Here is a 16392-nt window from a genome sequence, read left to right as displayed (position 1 = left end):
TGTGATGTCTTCAAGGGCAAAAGTACTACTATGAAGAGAAAACAGATTATAAAGGATATTGCCCAGATGTTAAGATGTCTCTATTTTGCCAGATTCAAGCGCTGTGTGTGCTAATATTCCTGCCTTTTCTGACTCTAGATTTAGTACCATGTCTCATTTAAGTTAACCCATAGAAAATATATTAGCAGTATAACATGCTACTATATTTACAGTGAAGCTCAGATTAGATTTTTAGGATTTCTTTATCAGTCTGGTGGTAACTTTTCCACTCCCAGGCCTGCTAGAATACTTCTAGGCAAAGGATATCAAGATTTAAGCCATACTTTTAGAAAATATGGTGGGATTTTATTCCCTCCATTTTTGCTGGTTTTGCAAGATAGGAATTTGCAAACTTAACTTTTTTTAAAACCTAGTATAAGAAAAACGGCACTGAAAGATTAGAATAATAGAATTTAATGTTTCTCATGTTTGGAGCAGAGATTTGCCTTCTGGCTTAGAAGTTACTTAGACTCAAGCATTATAAAGACTTACGTGTTATAATCTTGTGTGCATGCCCACACGTGTTTCCTCTGGTCCCCACGGCTTTTTTAGTGTAGTCATTTCTGGAGTTTTTGATCACATACCCTAATAATTATCCCTAATATATGTGTGTTTTAAATAAATGCTGTGTATATACTACCTATACTAATAAAAGATGTGCATCATAAAATGTCCACAAAATAGCAATAAAAGTCATGGGATACAGTTCAAACGATATTGTTGATTTTACTTTTTAATGATAAAAATTTTCTCTCATCAAAAACAGTTTTTCTTAGCGAGAACAGTGCGAGCTAACAATACTACAATTTGCAGGTCAGCTTTAACAGTTGTCATTGATCAAAAGGTAACTCCCCAAGAATACATAGATTTAGATGAGGATTAACATCATTATAATTAAAGAACAGTGGTAATCATTTTTCTGATTCCATTCATTAGTCATGCAAAAGCTGTTAAATTTTGATAGTTAAAATTATACTGTCTTCCCTGATGTCAGTGAGTTGTTCTGAAAACCAGTTGAAGGATTTTACATTTTTACACTGAAAATTTTAAAAACTCTGTGAAATTTTCCATTGAAAGATTTTTAAGTTAGAAAGTTATATTTCTGGGTTTTTATACTGACAGTTTTTATAGATGACAAGCATTGTTTTCAATAATAAAATAATAATATCAAACATTTCCTAAAATCCATTCTGTAAAATAGTTACTTGATAAAGTATCATATTTGCCTTGAATGGTTGAGTCAAGAAAGAAGAGGGTGTGTGTCTGTATGTGTAAGAGAGAGTCCGGTGTATGTTAATATGTTAGGTAGCTTACGGGCGCCTGGGTGGCTCAGTCGTTAAGCGTCTGCCTTTGGCTCAGGTCATGATCCCAGGGTCCTGGGATCGGGTCCCACATCGGGCTCCCTGCTCCGCGGGAGGCCTGCTTCTCCCTCTCCCACTCCCCCTGCTTGTGTTCCCTCTCTCGCTCTCTCTCTGTCAAATAAATAAATAAAATCTTAAAAAAAAAAAAAAATATGTTAGGTAGCTTACTACTGATACACTTGTCATCATGAAAAAAGTCAGCACTTTGGAACAGTTTTCTTCTTTAATAAAAAAAAAAATCCTTAGAACATACTTAAATTTCTAATGGTATGATAATGTTCTAAACATTAAAGTAAGTACTTAATAGAATTTATGCATGCAGTAAGATAACTCTGAAGATTATAAAAACAAAATACTTGTAATGCAACCGAAATATCCTAACCCAAGTGTGTATGTTATGGCAACTATATAAAGTATGTTTCTAAGTCTTGTGTCCTTGGAACAGAGTATGAAAAACAATTGCTTCAAGGATGATGAGATGATGGTGTTTTTTTTTTAAATAAAAAATTATTAAATTGCAAAGATGACTTACAAAAATGGAAAAAAGAAACCAATGCAAATTGTTTAAGAAACAGGACCAAAAATGTGGACTGATTCAAAAGAAAACGTTAAAAGTATGTATTCAAACTCAGTAATGTTTATGTGGTTAACACAAACATTACTGAGTGCGTGTTAAGTAGCAGGGACTGTACTAATAATACACAGATGAAAAAGCACAATTTTTTCCATCATTAAAATTTTATTGCTTTAATTTATACCATATAATACTGGCTGTCTCAAGAATTGTCCAGTATTTCATAATCCATCTCTTTCTGACACTCTGATTCCTTAAAACTCAAGTTTCAATCTCTTGCCAGACAGCCTCTCTCATTGTTATCTTTGACTTGGTAACCTGGTATTTGCTTTCTAGTAAGATAACCTGCAACAGACACCAGACACACAGTCGTTTACATGTAACCTCATGTTTAGTTGCACAGTGCTAGAACGTTGACAGCAGATGGCTTGTTGGGGTTTATTCTCCACCCTGCCCTACTCCCCAACAATGAAACATATTGGTGAGTGTTCTAGTTAGGAATGTGTTCACCCGCAGCAAGGGAGAACCTGGCTAACATGAGCTTAAAAGAACAGAAGTTTTGGCCTCTCTGTAAGTCTGCAGGCTGATTTGTTCAGCGCCTGTGTTTCGAGGATCCTCTTGGCCTTTTCCTGATGCTTACTGGCTCAGGGTAGAAAAGCTGCCTCCACACCTCTAGCCCTCACACTGAGGTTCCAAGCAGAAAGGAGGACAAAGGGCAGGGACAAAGGGCCTAGCATCTGATTCCATGTGCTTGATCAAGAGAGCAAAGCCTTGTCCAGAAGCTCCACTCAGCAGATGCGGGCTCACACCTCAGGGGCCAGAGCTGGGTCACAGGGCTGCCCAGCTGCAAGGGTACCTGACCAAACTGGGAACTTTGGTTTTTCGGCCTTCACTGAGGAGGGGTAACGAGTATAGCGTCTGCCACATACTTTCAGCCATCTGCCTCCTCTTTATGTCAGTATAATGCCTAGTGAGTCCAACAGTGAAGTCTTAGTTAAAGAATTTGCCATGAAATTTTGTATCTTTGAGATACTCTGTTCACTTGCTGGGATGTTCCTAGGGTCTTTGACAAGGGAAAGATCCTGAGTCCTTTCCTCCCTCTGTGGTGGAAAGGAGTTGTCTTAGGGCCCTCTCCTTCTCCTTAATTCAGTCCAGCCCCTCCATTATAAGTAAATTTTTACTTTCTGTTTTCTTTCCTCTGCCTTTGACTTTTTCCATGGGAGATGCGTAAAAGGTCCTAATCAGTCCTACATAACCTCAAGTCAGAAAAAAGAAAACTGTGTATCTGAAGTGTGAAAGTAAGTGAAATAAAGAACTGTTACATCGAATACCTAAAGCCTTTGAAAGTACCCAGAAGTCACTTTATATTTTTTACAGAGGGCCCCACCTAGGGCAAAGAAAAAAAAGCTCATGTGTTTGAATTGAATGAAACAATTGAGCAAGTGCCTGGTATTGCTTAGCTCTTTTTGTATTTAATCCTCTCAATGAATCTATGAAAAAAAAAATTGGGTCCATTTCACAGATTAGAAGCTTTGTAATTTCCCCAAGGCTACCCAACTGACAGGGCCAGGATTAAACTGTGGAGAGTCTAACTCAAAAGTACACACTCCCCGTCCTCCTCCCAGTTTTGCTTGTTGTCTTCCATTTGTACTTTGTCTTTAAACTTGCTTTCCCACAATTACGCACATTAAATCTCAATTTAAAAAAAAATCTCAAAAAAAACAACAACAACTATCGGGGTGCTGTGTGGCTCAGTCGTTAAGCGTCTGCCTTCGGCTCAGGTCATGATCCCGGAGTCCTGGGATCGAGCCCCGAATACGGCTCCCTGCTTGGCGGGAAGCCTGCTTCTCCCTCTCCCACTCTCCCTGCTTGTGTTCCCTCTCTCGCTGTGTCTCTCTCTGTCAAATAAATAAATAAAATCTTTAAAAAAAAAAAAAAAAAACTATCTTCTTCAAATTGATTATTTCTTTTTATTTGCTATTCACTCCCAAGGTCCAAAGGTGCAGCATCAGCTGTGTATACCCCAGAATTCAAACATAATTAGACATGTCTAGAAGCCTATGGAAGGATTCTAGCAGGGGCTACTTAATTACCTAAATTAACCGTCAGCCTCTGGGAAAGAACTAATCAGAGGAGAAGAGAGAGTGGAGGAGTGCAAGTTTACTTAAAAGTGCCACCGAGTAGGGGTAAATCTGACTCAAGTACAATGTAATTTATTTAGCCTGTCCTCTGATCCAATCCTGAGGGACTCCTGGAGGCCAGGAGGTTGCTAGTGAAAGAGCTACAGACATCTTCACTACGATTTTCATGGGTCATTGAGTGTTCATGCCAGGTCAGCAGATTCAGCAGCACCAGCCCAGGCAGTTTATCGCTTGGGCGCCTGTGGGGGTGGGTCACCAGGGCTTGGGTGCAGGCCTTGGGGTCCTCAGCGGGGCTGGGTCTTGCCTTGCAGGGGTTTGGAGTTGAAAGGGTAAACGTTCATTGTCTTTGTTTGGGCTGCGATAACAAGATTGGGTAGCTTATAAACAGTATAAATTTATTTCTCACAGTTCTGAAGGCTGGATGTTCAAGATCAGGGTGCCAGCATGGTTGGGATCTGGTAAAAGCCCTCTGCTGGTTGCAGACTGCAGATTCCTTGCTGTGTCCTCACATGGTGGAAAGGGGTAGGGATATTATTGGGTCTCTTTCGTAAGGACACTAATCCCATTCATGAGGGTTCTGTCCTCCTAAACTAATCACCTTTCATAGGCCCCCCACCTTGTAATACCGTCACCTTGGGGGTTAGGTTTCAACATACGTATTTTAAGGGGAACACAGATCATTTATTAATGCAGGACCCCTTAAAAAGCTTGCTTCAGAACTTCTGGAGATGTTAGGGGAAGTGGATGGGGGTGATAGAATCCCAAGGTAGCGGTTAGAAGCAGAGTCAGGGAAATACTGGTATATTTGCTTCATTCTCAATTGCCATCAATTTGCAAATATATCAACAATTTAATTAAGACATTTGGGTGAAACAAAATACTACATTATGCGCTTGCAATTTTTAAAATTAACTGACAAGAGCATTTATTTAAACATATAGTCACATACAACTTTCTTCTTCAATATCATTGTCAATGTTAAAAGCAAAGCCTTTTTCACATTCAGGGTCTACAGACTGTTCTGAATTATTTAGGCAATTTACAGTTACATGTAGCATCCTAGACGCACTGCTTTTTAAAATCATACAGCTTTAGCATTAATGGAGAAATATTGGCGTTTGATCTACATTGCTTTTTGGCTAAACTTCGTTACATTTGTTCCTAAATTAAATTACCAACTCAGTTTGATCTCTAGAACATCACCTGGAAATCTTTGATGTTCGGCACTGGAGTGATAGTTCTTTAATCATCCATTCAGTTAATATTTACTGAGGGCCTCCTGCGTTGCCAGTCTCTGTGCTTACAGAACTGACATTGTGGAGACAGATGAGCATAAAGTCAAGTACACAGATGAACAAATAAAATTTTAATAAATTTAGACAATAGAACTTCAGCTAAGGTGGTTAGAGAGGACTCTCCATGGTAGATCATCCTAAATGACGAGAGTACCAACACCGCTGAGAGTCGGGATGAAGCCTTTCTGTCACCCTGGCCCTTCCATGTGTGAAAATCCTGTCTGTTCGCTAACAACTGGGTAGTGAGTGTTTGCCACATGCCAGACATGCTTCGAGGCCCTGGGGATACAACAGTGAACAAAACAGGAGACAAAATCCCTGGCCCTGTGGAATTTATATTCTATTAGGGGAGAGAGAGAAATAAATACGGAAAACGTACAGTATGTCAGATGCTAAGTGCTATGGTGACAAATGAAGCCTTGAAGGGAAGTAGAGAGTTGGGGGGTGGGGCACTGGAAAAATGTAAAAACTGGTTGTCAGGGAAGGCCTCATTAACAAATTGAACTTTGAGCCAGAAATGGAGATCTTTGGTCTAGCCCAGGGCTGGAACTTTGTCTGTAAAGGACAGACTTTTTCTTCAGGCTTTGGGAGCCCTGGGCCTCCGTTGCAGCCCTCAGCTCTGCCTGGGACAGTATGGAAATGAGTGGGTGGAGCTGTCTTCCAATACAACTTCATTTACCGACACTGAGATTTGTATTTCATATGATTTTTACATGTCATGAAATACTATTAATTTTATTTTTTTTTCAACCCCAATTAAAAATATCCCATTTTTGACTGGGGGCTATACAAAAACTGTTATGAGCTAGATTTAGCCTGTGGGCCATAGTTTGCCTTCCCATAATCTAGTCTAAGAGATTTTGGAGCATCTGTTCCTTTTAATTGCTTTGGATAATATGTAATGGTGTATGTTTGAATAATAAAATCCAACTGTCATGCTTTTGTAGATATCTTTCTATTTTGGGTCCAACACCTTTTTTTCCTGCTGCTGCTGCTGCTTTTTTTTTTTTTTTTTTTTTTTTTTTTGTGGTAGTAATGAAAATTCATCTGTTCAGTGACATATATTCATTTCACTTCAATTTATGTCTTACAGCTTTTATTTCTAGGCTCTGCTATGCAATAATAGCTTTATTTTCCATCCATCATACTATAGTATTTCTGAAGACATTTTAAGTAGCAGTTAAGAATTTTCTTCAGGTAAAGCTATAGAAAAACTCAGTAGAGTGGCTTAAGCAATTAAGGGTTAATTTGTCTAATACAGAAAGGTTTAGAGTGGGCTGCACAAGCCTGGTGTGGCAGCTGTACAATATCAAGGACCCAAGCTCTTGTCTTTCTGCTTGACCATCCTTAGCATATGGAGTTTGTTTTCACAATTGCAAAATGGTTTCTGCACCTCCAGGCACCACTTCTGCGTTTCTTCAAGAGAGGAGGTAGAAGGATGTAATGGGCTTTGTGCTTTTATTCATTAAGTGGAGCCTTCGGAGAACGTCTGCCTTCTCTCTTATTGGCCAGAACCGTGTCATGTGATGACTCCTGGCTCCAGAGGAGTCTGGGTAAAACAGGGTTTGTAGCAGAGCGCATTGCTTTTCCAAACAAAACCCAGCCTTCTGTTATTAAGAAAGAGAGATTGGCTACTGGGTAAAAAACTAGCATTAACTGCCATGGCTTCTAGGTGTGTTAACAAACAAAAAACACCTGAGTTATAGGTCCTTCCATCATGGCTGAATTGACATGGGTGAAGGCGGCGACTGTTGTCCCACAGTTTACTTCTCTTCCACTTGCTCCTCACATGTCTTTTGATATTGACTGTTGGGTACATTTTGCTTCAGCATAGTTGAAATGTGGGGAGGAGAAAGCTCTTTGTGTCAAGGAAGCGGTGGTATATGTTATTGTTATTTGAACTCTGGGTTTGTACCGTCAGGTGCAGTGCCCTTGGCCGCTTCCTGTTGCCACATAGGAATCCTTTCTGTTACCTGGGGCCCCACCCAACCAGCCGTCCCTTCCGCCCGAGCTGGCCTGTCTCCCTGCCACGTAAGCCTGGGCTCCCACAGCTCCAGGCCACGTTCACCCCAGCAGATCTTAAAAACAGCTGGTTGTGGCAGCTCGTGACTCGCCTTCCTTCCTGATGCTAATGCCACAGATATCCACTTGAAAACTTCCTGCTCTGGGTTAAATTTCTGCCCTTTGTTTATTCAAATGATTCGCTGTAGTATTAGTTAATTTTCTGTGGCCTTAGCTCTTTTTTAAGAAAAAATTTCTTTTTAATCATCTGGCGTTTCTTACAAGTTTGAGTAAACGTGGAGGCCAATGAGTAACAACATGCTCTGACTCCCGGGGCTTCAGGTCCTGTTGGAAAACCTGATTTATATAAAACACCACATGTCTATGGCCATATACTCCTGTTCCCCCCTGTGTGAAGCTCTCTTTCTCAACATAACTTTCTTCTATTTAATCTGTTGGATATTAATATATTCACACTGTTCAAAAACGTTTAAAGTTCACACATGCAGAGAGGGAAACCTCTTGCTCCTACTTTGTCCCTGTCGCCCAGTTCCCACTCCCCCAGCCCCTAGACAGCTATTTCCGTTAGTTTTTTATGTAACTTTCAAGAGTTCATTTTTTAACATAAATACAAGCAAATACAAATATGTTCCTTTATTTTTAAAAAAATGTTCCTAGTCTATGCACAGTTCTGTTCCTTAATTTTTTTTTTCCCATTTACTAATGTACCTTGGAGATCTTTTCATAGCAGTGTTAACAGTATATACAGAACTCCTTTTTTCTTCAGTTGTGCAGTATTAAAGTGATCTTTTTGAAATGTAAACCTGGTCCTGTCTCCCCCACTTTCCTCTTTTAAACCAGAGATAGAATTATTTACATTTTACTCCTTATACTACTGTCAGTTATCACCTTTGTTAGTAACTATCCTTTGCTTCTTGAGCATTGTTTGTTCCTTTCCCTCTCCCTCAGTTTTATTGAGATACAATTGACATATAATATTGCATAAGTGTAAGGTATACAACACAATGATATATGTATAGTGAAATGATTACCACAGTTAGTTAACACATCCATCACTCACATCATTTGAATTTTAATATTCTGTGATACATCTTTCAAATATTGGCTGTAAGGAGGGAAGGGTGTTGAGACATGGATACTTTCATACATCGCTAATGGGAACGTAAATTGACGTGGACTTTTTGAAAAGCAGTTTAGCATGGGTCCGTCAGGAGCCTGAAAAATGTCTCTACCCTTTGATCTGAGTTTCATTCATAGGGCTATGTCTAAAATAGTGTTGAGGTTACAGTTAAAGATTTCTAAATAAAGATGTTCACCACATGATACTTCTGGTGGTGAAAGTTACAAGTATTCTAAATACCAATAATTGAGGAGTAGTTAACGAAAAACATGTACATGATGGATTGCTAAGCAGATATTAAAATTCATGCTTTTGAAAAATTTTTAATGACAGGACAGTACACAGGGTATATTTTTGAGTGAAAGCGGCAAGATGCAGCTGTTTTTGTTGAGTGTGATCCTATGAAAGGAATGACCAGTTGAGCTGTAGGGGATTATAGTCCGGCAGTAAATGCTGTGTGTATGGGGTGGGGGAGCTAGGGGGCTGGGGAGTAAAGAAGTTGTGTACGTGTCTTTGATATATCCTAGTATTGAGAGCATACGAGTTTTTAGGCACTCACACTTTGGGGAAGATGTAGAGGTGGGATGGATATTATGTGTATATATATTATATGGAAAACTCAGGTTTGACTGTGTGTCAGTTTCATTTTTGATCACTCTCATGAACATTTGAAATGTGTTGGATATGTAAAGTTCTACATATGGACGTTAAATCCAAACCCTTTCCTCTAATTAAATTTTGAGAGGATTGTAGGTAACTTCTTGTTCGCTTGTTTTTACAATTTCTAGACTTTTAAAAATGCAAATACATTGCTTTCATAGTCAAAGGAACTGGATCATGAAGGACATTGTGCTATGCTAAGAAATGTGTGTGTGGTCTTCCAAGGGCAATGGGGACCCACTAAATAAATAGGAGAATGACATGATTGTCTTAACAAGAACACATACCAAGACCTTGATCAAAATAGGTGACCGCTTTTGACCTCAGCATCAACCTTGTTTATCTGCCTTATATGGTTATAAAGGGAAATTAAGTAGGATGAATAATACCTTTTTTGCAAGCCACAGTTTCAGAATAATATAACTACATTTCTGGAATTTTGTACCAATGAGGGAAAAAAGTTAACTTTTTTGGAAATGAGAAAAAGCTTAATTCAAGAAACCAAGATAATGCATCAAACTACCATACAGTAGTTTCCTTGTTTTCTGATATCACTGAGTGTAAAGATGTCCTATTTGGCTAGCTTTGCATTTCTGTCCATACTAACTGTGCAGTCTTGTTAGTCATTCGTAGACTTCAATCCAGTGATCAGAATCTCTGTGCTCATGACGTGCAGTGGATTTCCATCTCAGACGCACATGTCATTGAGGCTTTTGGGGGAAAGTTGGAGGAAATTGGTAGGGGCAGTCAGTATGTGAAAGTTTGTTCTTCAAGCACTTTATTTTTTAGATGAGAGGTCTTTCTGGTGGCTTGACCTCTCAAAAGGATTCTTTTCCTTGCCCATTGTAAAATTACTTCACCGTTTAAGTTTGTTCTCTATGTACATTTCCCAGAATCACTTAGAAAAAGGAAACTTGTTAAACCATGTTTTACATGCTGTGTTTAAGATATTGAATATTATCACCCTGTCTGAATTATTTAATATGAACCCTTAAATAAGATTGATAAGATTTTGAAAATGTACAGATGTGTTTGCAGCTCTTCAAGAGCACACCTGACCCCTAGTGACTGAAGAAGGAAACAAGAAGGTGAGAGGAACAAAAAGGGTTAAGAAATAGAGTTCAAACTAAGATGATGCTTGTTTCCTCTCACCTTAGAAGCAGAGAACATTTTTCTCTTGTGAATTGATGAAAGGATGCTTTCATGGCAGTGGCTACAGCTGTGGAATATCTGAAAGAGACTGCTGAAGGGAATAAAAATGTTGCTGCTCCCAGGAATCAATGAAATGTTGACATCTCAGATGGGCTATACATGGTTTTCAAATGGTTTTGGCAGAGGGAGCTTTCATGACTGTAAATGTCAACTTCTGTAAGTGGGAGGGAGAATGGATATGGCCTACTGAGAACTGAGTCCCTCACCTCATACATAATCTGATCCTTCCAAGTTGTGCCCCAGAGTTCTGGGGAGTCTAGGTGAAGAAATCATCGTGTCAGGATTTGCCTAGGCTTCTGCTGGATATCCAGTGAGTCAATGGTGCATGGGGCCTGCGAAAATCTCTCTCTTTTTTTTTTTTTTTTTTTTTGCATCAGTGACCTCTGACAATGAGAAATCAAATCTAGTTCAATTTGGAAATATCTACATATTGTTTCAGATGAGCATTTCTCCTTCTTTATTTGTCTTCCCTCTTTAGATAAAGAAGAAGCAGCAGGATGTGGTTAGATTTCTGGAAGCCAACAAGATAGAGTTTGAGGAGGTGGATATCACAATGTCAGAAGAACAGAGACAATGGATGTACAAAAACATTCCCCCAGAAAAGAAGCCTGCTCAGGGCAACCCTCTGCCGCCTCAGATATTTAATGGTGACCGATACTGTGGAGTAAGTAGCCAGATTGTTACCACACTATTTCTTTGGGTGATTCAGAACACAGTTACCTAGAGTGACACTGGGTTTTTTCAGTGAGGACTGTGACCTCTTTACCCTTTGCCACTCAGGTTCACAGTTTAAAAGAGGGGACGTGGGTACAACGACACAGACGGTGTGTGAATGTGAGTGCGTACATGTCTGTCAGTCTTCCTGTATCTTTGTTTGGGGAAAGTGGTGGGTAGGGGAAGGGGTATGTGTGTGTGTGTTTATTGTGTTCTAAATTTTAAAGCAGATTTTTTGATTAATATATTTTGGGGGCAGAGTGGAAGGGATAGTTATTCTTGGATCTTCACCTCTCTATAGTATAAAAAACTACTAATAGCTGATTATACACCAGACTTTGTTTCTTTTGTGATAATGAGCCAGATGGATCATTATGAACCTCTGAAATATATTAGGTCCCTTCCTCCTGTATGTAGCATACGAGAAGATGAAGTCACATTTGTCTGACTATCTATTTTCCTTCTCACTGGCTTAAGAAAAAAAAAAAATCAAGAAACTTCTAATGAGTAGCTAGGATTTGCCCTTTGTCATACTCTAAGTGTTAAGTGTGTGTTTATTTTGGTACCTGTACTACAGTTCTTTAAGGATGGCCTGGAGAAGGGGAAGGGGCTATAGTGCTGAGGTGCTTAAGGTGAAATAAATAGCTGGGTTGTACTGGAGTGGAGAAAAGGGATAACAATGCTTTTGACACCTTGAAAGGAAACAGTTTCCATGTGCATAAGAGAGAAGGAGATGTTGAAACGGAAAGCCATAAAGATTGTGCACAGAGTTCTTGCATTCATGTCAGAGGAGAATCCTGCACATGGCACTAGATTCAGATACGAGTTCTTGTACCATTTTATGTTGGCTTTGACACCTTTGGAAAGTCACCTCTCTTAAAGCATCAATTTTCTCATCTTTAAGCAAAGGATGATAATATCTGCCTTACTTCCCAGGATATTTTGTGACTGTAAAGTACTTTTTAAGAATAAAGCTTATTGTTTTAATTGTGGAATATTTTACATTGCTGATCTCATATTTTATTAGGGGAGTATGTGGTAACTGAAGGTGTATCCCATTCATGATTACAGACCCTAGAAAATGTACTCTTGTGTCTGCAAACCAAAAGGAGGTATAGTTGAAACTGTATAAACTGTACTGTTCAAAGCAAAACTATTAGTCAGATAGTGCTAGAAGACTTAAAACAAAAATTTAGCAGTTTTCTGTCCCTCAGACTACTCAGGTACGAGAATTTCTTTGTTCTGGTCTTGTTGAGTGGTAATTCGGCTGGGTATAGAATTCTAAGTTGGAAAGAATTTTGATCGTTTTGCTTCATTATCATCTGGTTTCTAGTGCTACGATGGAGAAGTCTAATGCCATTTTCCTTGATCTTTTGTATGTTTTTGCCAGTTTCTTTTTTCCAGGTTTTTAATGTCTCTTATTCATATGTGTATCCTAAAATTTTTTGGTGAATTACCATAATGTAATCTATTTTTCATTCACTGTGCTGAGTGCTCAGTAGGTCCCTATTATCCAAGAATTGCATGATTATTAAATATGTTTTTATATTATTTTCTTTGAAAAAGTTCTCCCTGCTTTTTCACTCTGTTCTCTTTATCTAGAATACATATTGGGCACCTGGGTGGCTCAGTCGTTAAGCGTCTGCCTTTGGCTCAGGTCATGATCCCGGGATTCTGGAATCGAGCCCCGCATCAGGCTCCCTGCTCAGCGGGGAGCCTGCTTCTCCCTCTCCCACTCCCCCTGCTTGTGTTCCCTCTCTCGCTGTGTCTCTCTCTGTCAAATAAAGAAATAAAATCTTAAAAAAAAAATAGAATACATATTAATTTAGATGTGAACTTATTACACCAATTTTCTAATAGTCTTATCTTTTTCTTTTGTATTGTCCTCTTTAACTTTTTGTTCTACTGTCTGGGAAATTTCTTTAACTTACCTTTGAATTTTTTCATTGAATTTTTATGTAATCTTTTTTTTTCCTTTCTTACATTCTGATTTTTTCTTTTTAATAATGTGCTTTTATGAGATGAGTACAGATCTCAGCTCAATGGAGATATTAAATATGATCTCTTTGCGGTTTTCTTCTCTTACCAGTATTGTCCCTGTTCTACTAATTCCCCCCCCCCCCGCCTTTTTTTTTTTTCACTTTGCTTATTTTGGTCTTTTCTCTCAACTGTGGTGGGCTTTCCTCAGATGTCTGGTGATCCTTGTCTTTTGTTTAAGAGGTGAGGCACTAGAAAGCTAATTAATTAGAAGTTGTGTGTGTGCTTATATATGTGTGTGGGCTTGTTTCCCAGAGGACTTCTCTCTAGGTTGACTGGGTAGCCTATTACATTCTTGTTGTAGATACAGATAATAAAATCTTCAGGTCTTTTCTCAGGTGATAATTTAATTTTTCCAAAGAATTGCCCTTCAGTCTCTTGCTTTGGGGATATCAGCCTGGCTACTGGAGTTCTGGACCTGTAGGGTGAGAGGGCTAGAGGGTCTCACTCTCTGCCATGCACAGTTTCCCTTCATATCTCAGTTTTCACCCCCACTCTGTCTTCCATGCTGCTGTTTATAAGTTTGTTGCTTCCCAGAAGCTGTATTTATTAATGGTGTACCTTCTAGTTCCTTTGGGGAGAGTGAGGCACCCTGGGAATCTCATTGCTGCTTATGTAGATTTTCAAACAGTCTCCCTGTTTTCTGCCTTTGCCCACTCACCTCACCCTCACAATAGCTGATGCCTCCAGTTCCTGACGTTTCCTGGGGAGCCCCCGCAGCTTGTTCAGACACTGAGGTTTGACCATCCTCTGCTCTCTAATGCCCCTCACCATTTCTCTCCTCACTTCCTACATATGTTGTGGTTCAGAGCTGTAGATGTCTCTTAGTTTTATTTTTTTTAAATGGTGTTTCTGGTTCTTTAAAAAAATTCTTGTTTTGTTGATTTTTCAAGATAAAGGAGGAAAAGACATCTTTGCTCTATCATCGTGAAAGTAGAAGTGTTCAGAGCCCTTTGAATACAGGAATGTATTGAATGAATAAAAGAATGTAATGTGAAATGAAGTTAATTCCTTACCCTTGCTTTCACTTCTTTATGACTTTCTACATCTCTGTGTACCTTTGCCCTACAGTCTATGGAAATTTTTTCAGATAGACTGGGAACTGGCTAGAGGCTTACACATTGATTACACTGTGCTGGATAAATGGCATCTTCTCTGCTTAAGCAATGTTAGTCCCATGGGGATGGTGACAGCACAGCACTGGTACACACTCTGTCTTTATAGTTTGTGCTAGCAGGAGTTTTGAAGACAGTGTCTGCTCTTATCACAGTCAAGGAAATTTGACTTTGACAAAAGCAAAAGCATTAGAGGGCAACTAACCATGGTCTCATTCATCCTACCTGCTTCTGTGCACCTTGCTTTACCTAGTGATAGTTTATCAGTGGTCTTATCTGGTTGGATAACTTGTGGAAACCTGCCACATTGCAGGTGACGGGATCCAGTAAGCATGAAGATTTACGTATTTCCTGGAATTGGCTGGAAACTTACTACTTTATTTTAAACTGGGAGACATAAATAGCTGCTAAGCTACTTGGTAATCAACGTAGACAATTTCCTTCTCTCTGCCCTTTAGTATTTGAATAATCTGCTTGTTGGGAAGAATTCCCCACTGAATGGAAGCTCCCTGGCATGTCTAGTCAGTTCTTCTCACCCCAGAATTTGAACATTGAGGGGATAATGCAGCAATACAGGATCAGTTAGACAGGGGTCTTGGGGTCAGGAATAGCCATAGCCATGGCAGGTATCCTAATGGGGCTGATCCTGAGGTGTGGCCTCGGTGTGTTCTTGGCCACCCAGACATAGAAATTTGTCTTATAAACTGGTTCTTCAGCTTTAATGTGGATTCAAAGCTTCCCACTATACTGCCACAAATTCCTTTCTTGTTAAGTTGCTAATGTCCATTTGAGTTATTTGTAATCAAGAACCCAAATTGCGCAGACTGGTTGTTCTTGCTATTTCCTGGGAGTATCCCTACCATAAGCAAGGTAATGAGTAACCTAAAGGTAAACATCCCCAACCTTAGGCTTTTCTGATGGGTTTTATAGTGTCTGATTTGGATTTTGAAAGCTCCGGGTCCTCATGTTCAAGGTTTAAACTTTGTTCTCTCTCTGTGGAACTGGCATGTGTGGAGTGCACCAGAAATGAAAATGCACACATCTGTCCTAAAGGAAAGTATTTACTTCCTTTTTATTTCTTTTCTCCCTCCTTATTCAGGGAAAAAAAAAAAAGATTTGGATTTTTAAAATATGTTTTTATTTTATTTTTTATTAAAAAATGTTTGATAAAAACGTACATTGTAAAAGTTACTATCTTTTAAGTGTACAGTTTAGTAGTAAGTATTCGTTGTTGTAAAACAGATATCCAGAACTTTTTCATCTTGCAGAACTGAAACTCTATACCCATGAAACAACTCCCATTTGTACCCCACCCCAGACCTTGATAACAGTCATTCTGCTTTCTACCCCTGAATTTGACTATGTTAGATACCTCATAGAAGTGAAATTATACAATGTCTGTCCTTTTGTGACTAGCTTATTTCACTTAGTATAATGTCCTCAAGGTTCATCCATGTTGTTGTATGTCTTAGTCCATCAAGGCTGCTATAACAAAATGCCACAGACTGGGTATTTTGCAAACAACAGAAATTTATTTCTCACAGTTCTGGAAGCTGGAAGTCTAAGATCAGGGTGACAGCATAGTTGAGTTCTGATGAAGATGCTCTTCTGAATTGCAGACTGCCAACTTCCTGAAGTGCCCTTATATAGTGAAAGGGGACAAGAGAGCTCTTTTATAAGGGCATTAATCCTATCCTTGAGGGCTCTACCCTCATGGCTTAATCATCTCCTAAAGGTGTTTGGGCATCAGGATTTCAACATATGAATTTTGTGGGGATGCAAACATTTAGCCTATAGCATTGAAGCATGTGACAAGATTTCATTTCTTTTTAAGGCTTCCATTGTGTGTATATACTACATTTGTTGATGGATTGGGTTGCTTCCACCTCTTGGCTGTTGTGAATGGTACTGCTTTGAACATGGGTTTGCAAATATCTCTTTGAGATTCCACTTTCAATTGTTTTGGATATATACATAGATGTGGGATTGCTGCATCATATGGTAGTTCTATTTTTAATTTTTTGAAGAATCGTCATAGTGGTTATGCCATTTTACAGTCCCATCAGCAGTACACAAGGATTCCAACTTCTCCACATCCCCAC

The 16392-nt window shown here is 39.1% G+C and overlaps 1 protein-coding gene across 2 annotated transcripts in view; it reads left to right on the top strand.

The window, feature by feature from the left end:
- SH3BGRL2 (SH3 domain binding glutamate rich protein like 2) overlaps positions 1-16392 on the top strand; it is a 56283-nt gene that overhangs the window by 26133 nt on the left and 13758 nt on the right. For both annotated transcript variants that reach the window (XM_032409400.1, XM_032409399.1), the window contains exon 2: positions 10903-11088. In XM_032409400.1, coding sequence (XP_032265291.1) covers positions 10903-11088 — 186 coding nt within the window. The remainder of the gene's footprint in view (positions 1-10902; positions 11089-16392) is intronic.

Source organism: Phoca vitulina, unplaced genomic scaffold, assembly GCF_004348235.1.
Source record: "Phoca vitulina isolate PV1807 unplaced genomic scaffold, GSC_HSeal_1.0 scaffold11, whole genome shotgun sequence".
Classification (NCBI taxonomy): Eukaryota; Metazoa; Chordata; class Mammalia; order Carnivora; family Phocidae; genus Phoca; species Phoca vitulina.
This window is presented reverse-complemented; position numbering and strand designations above follow the sequence as displayed.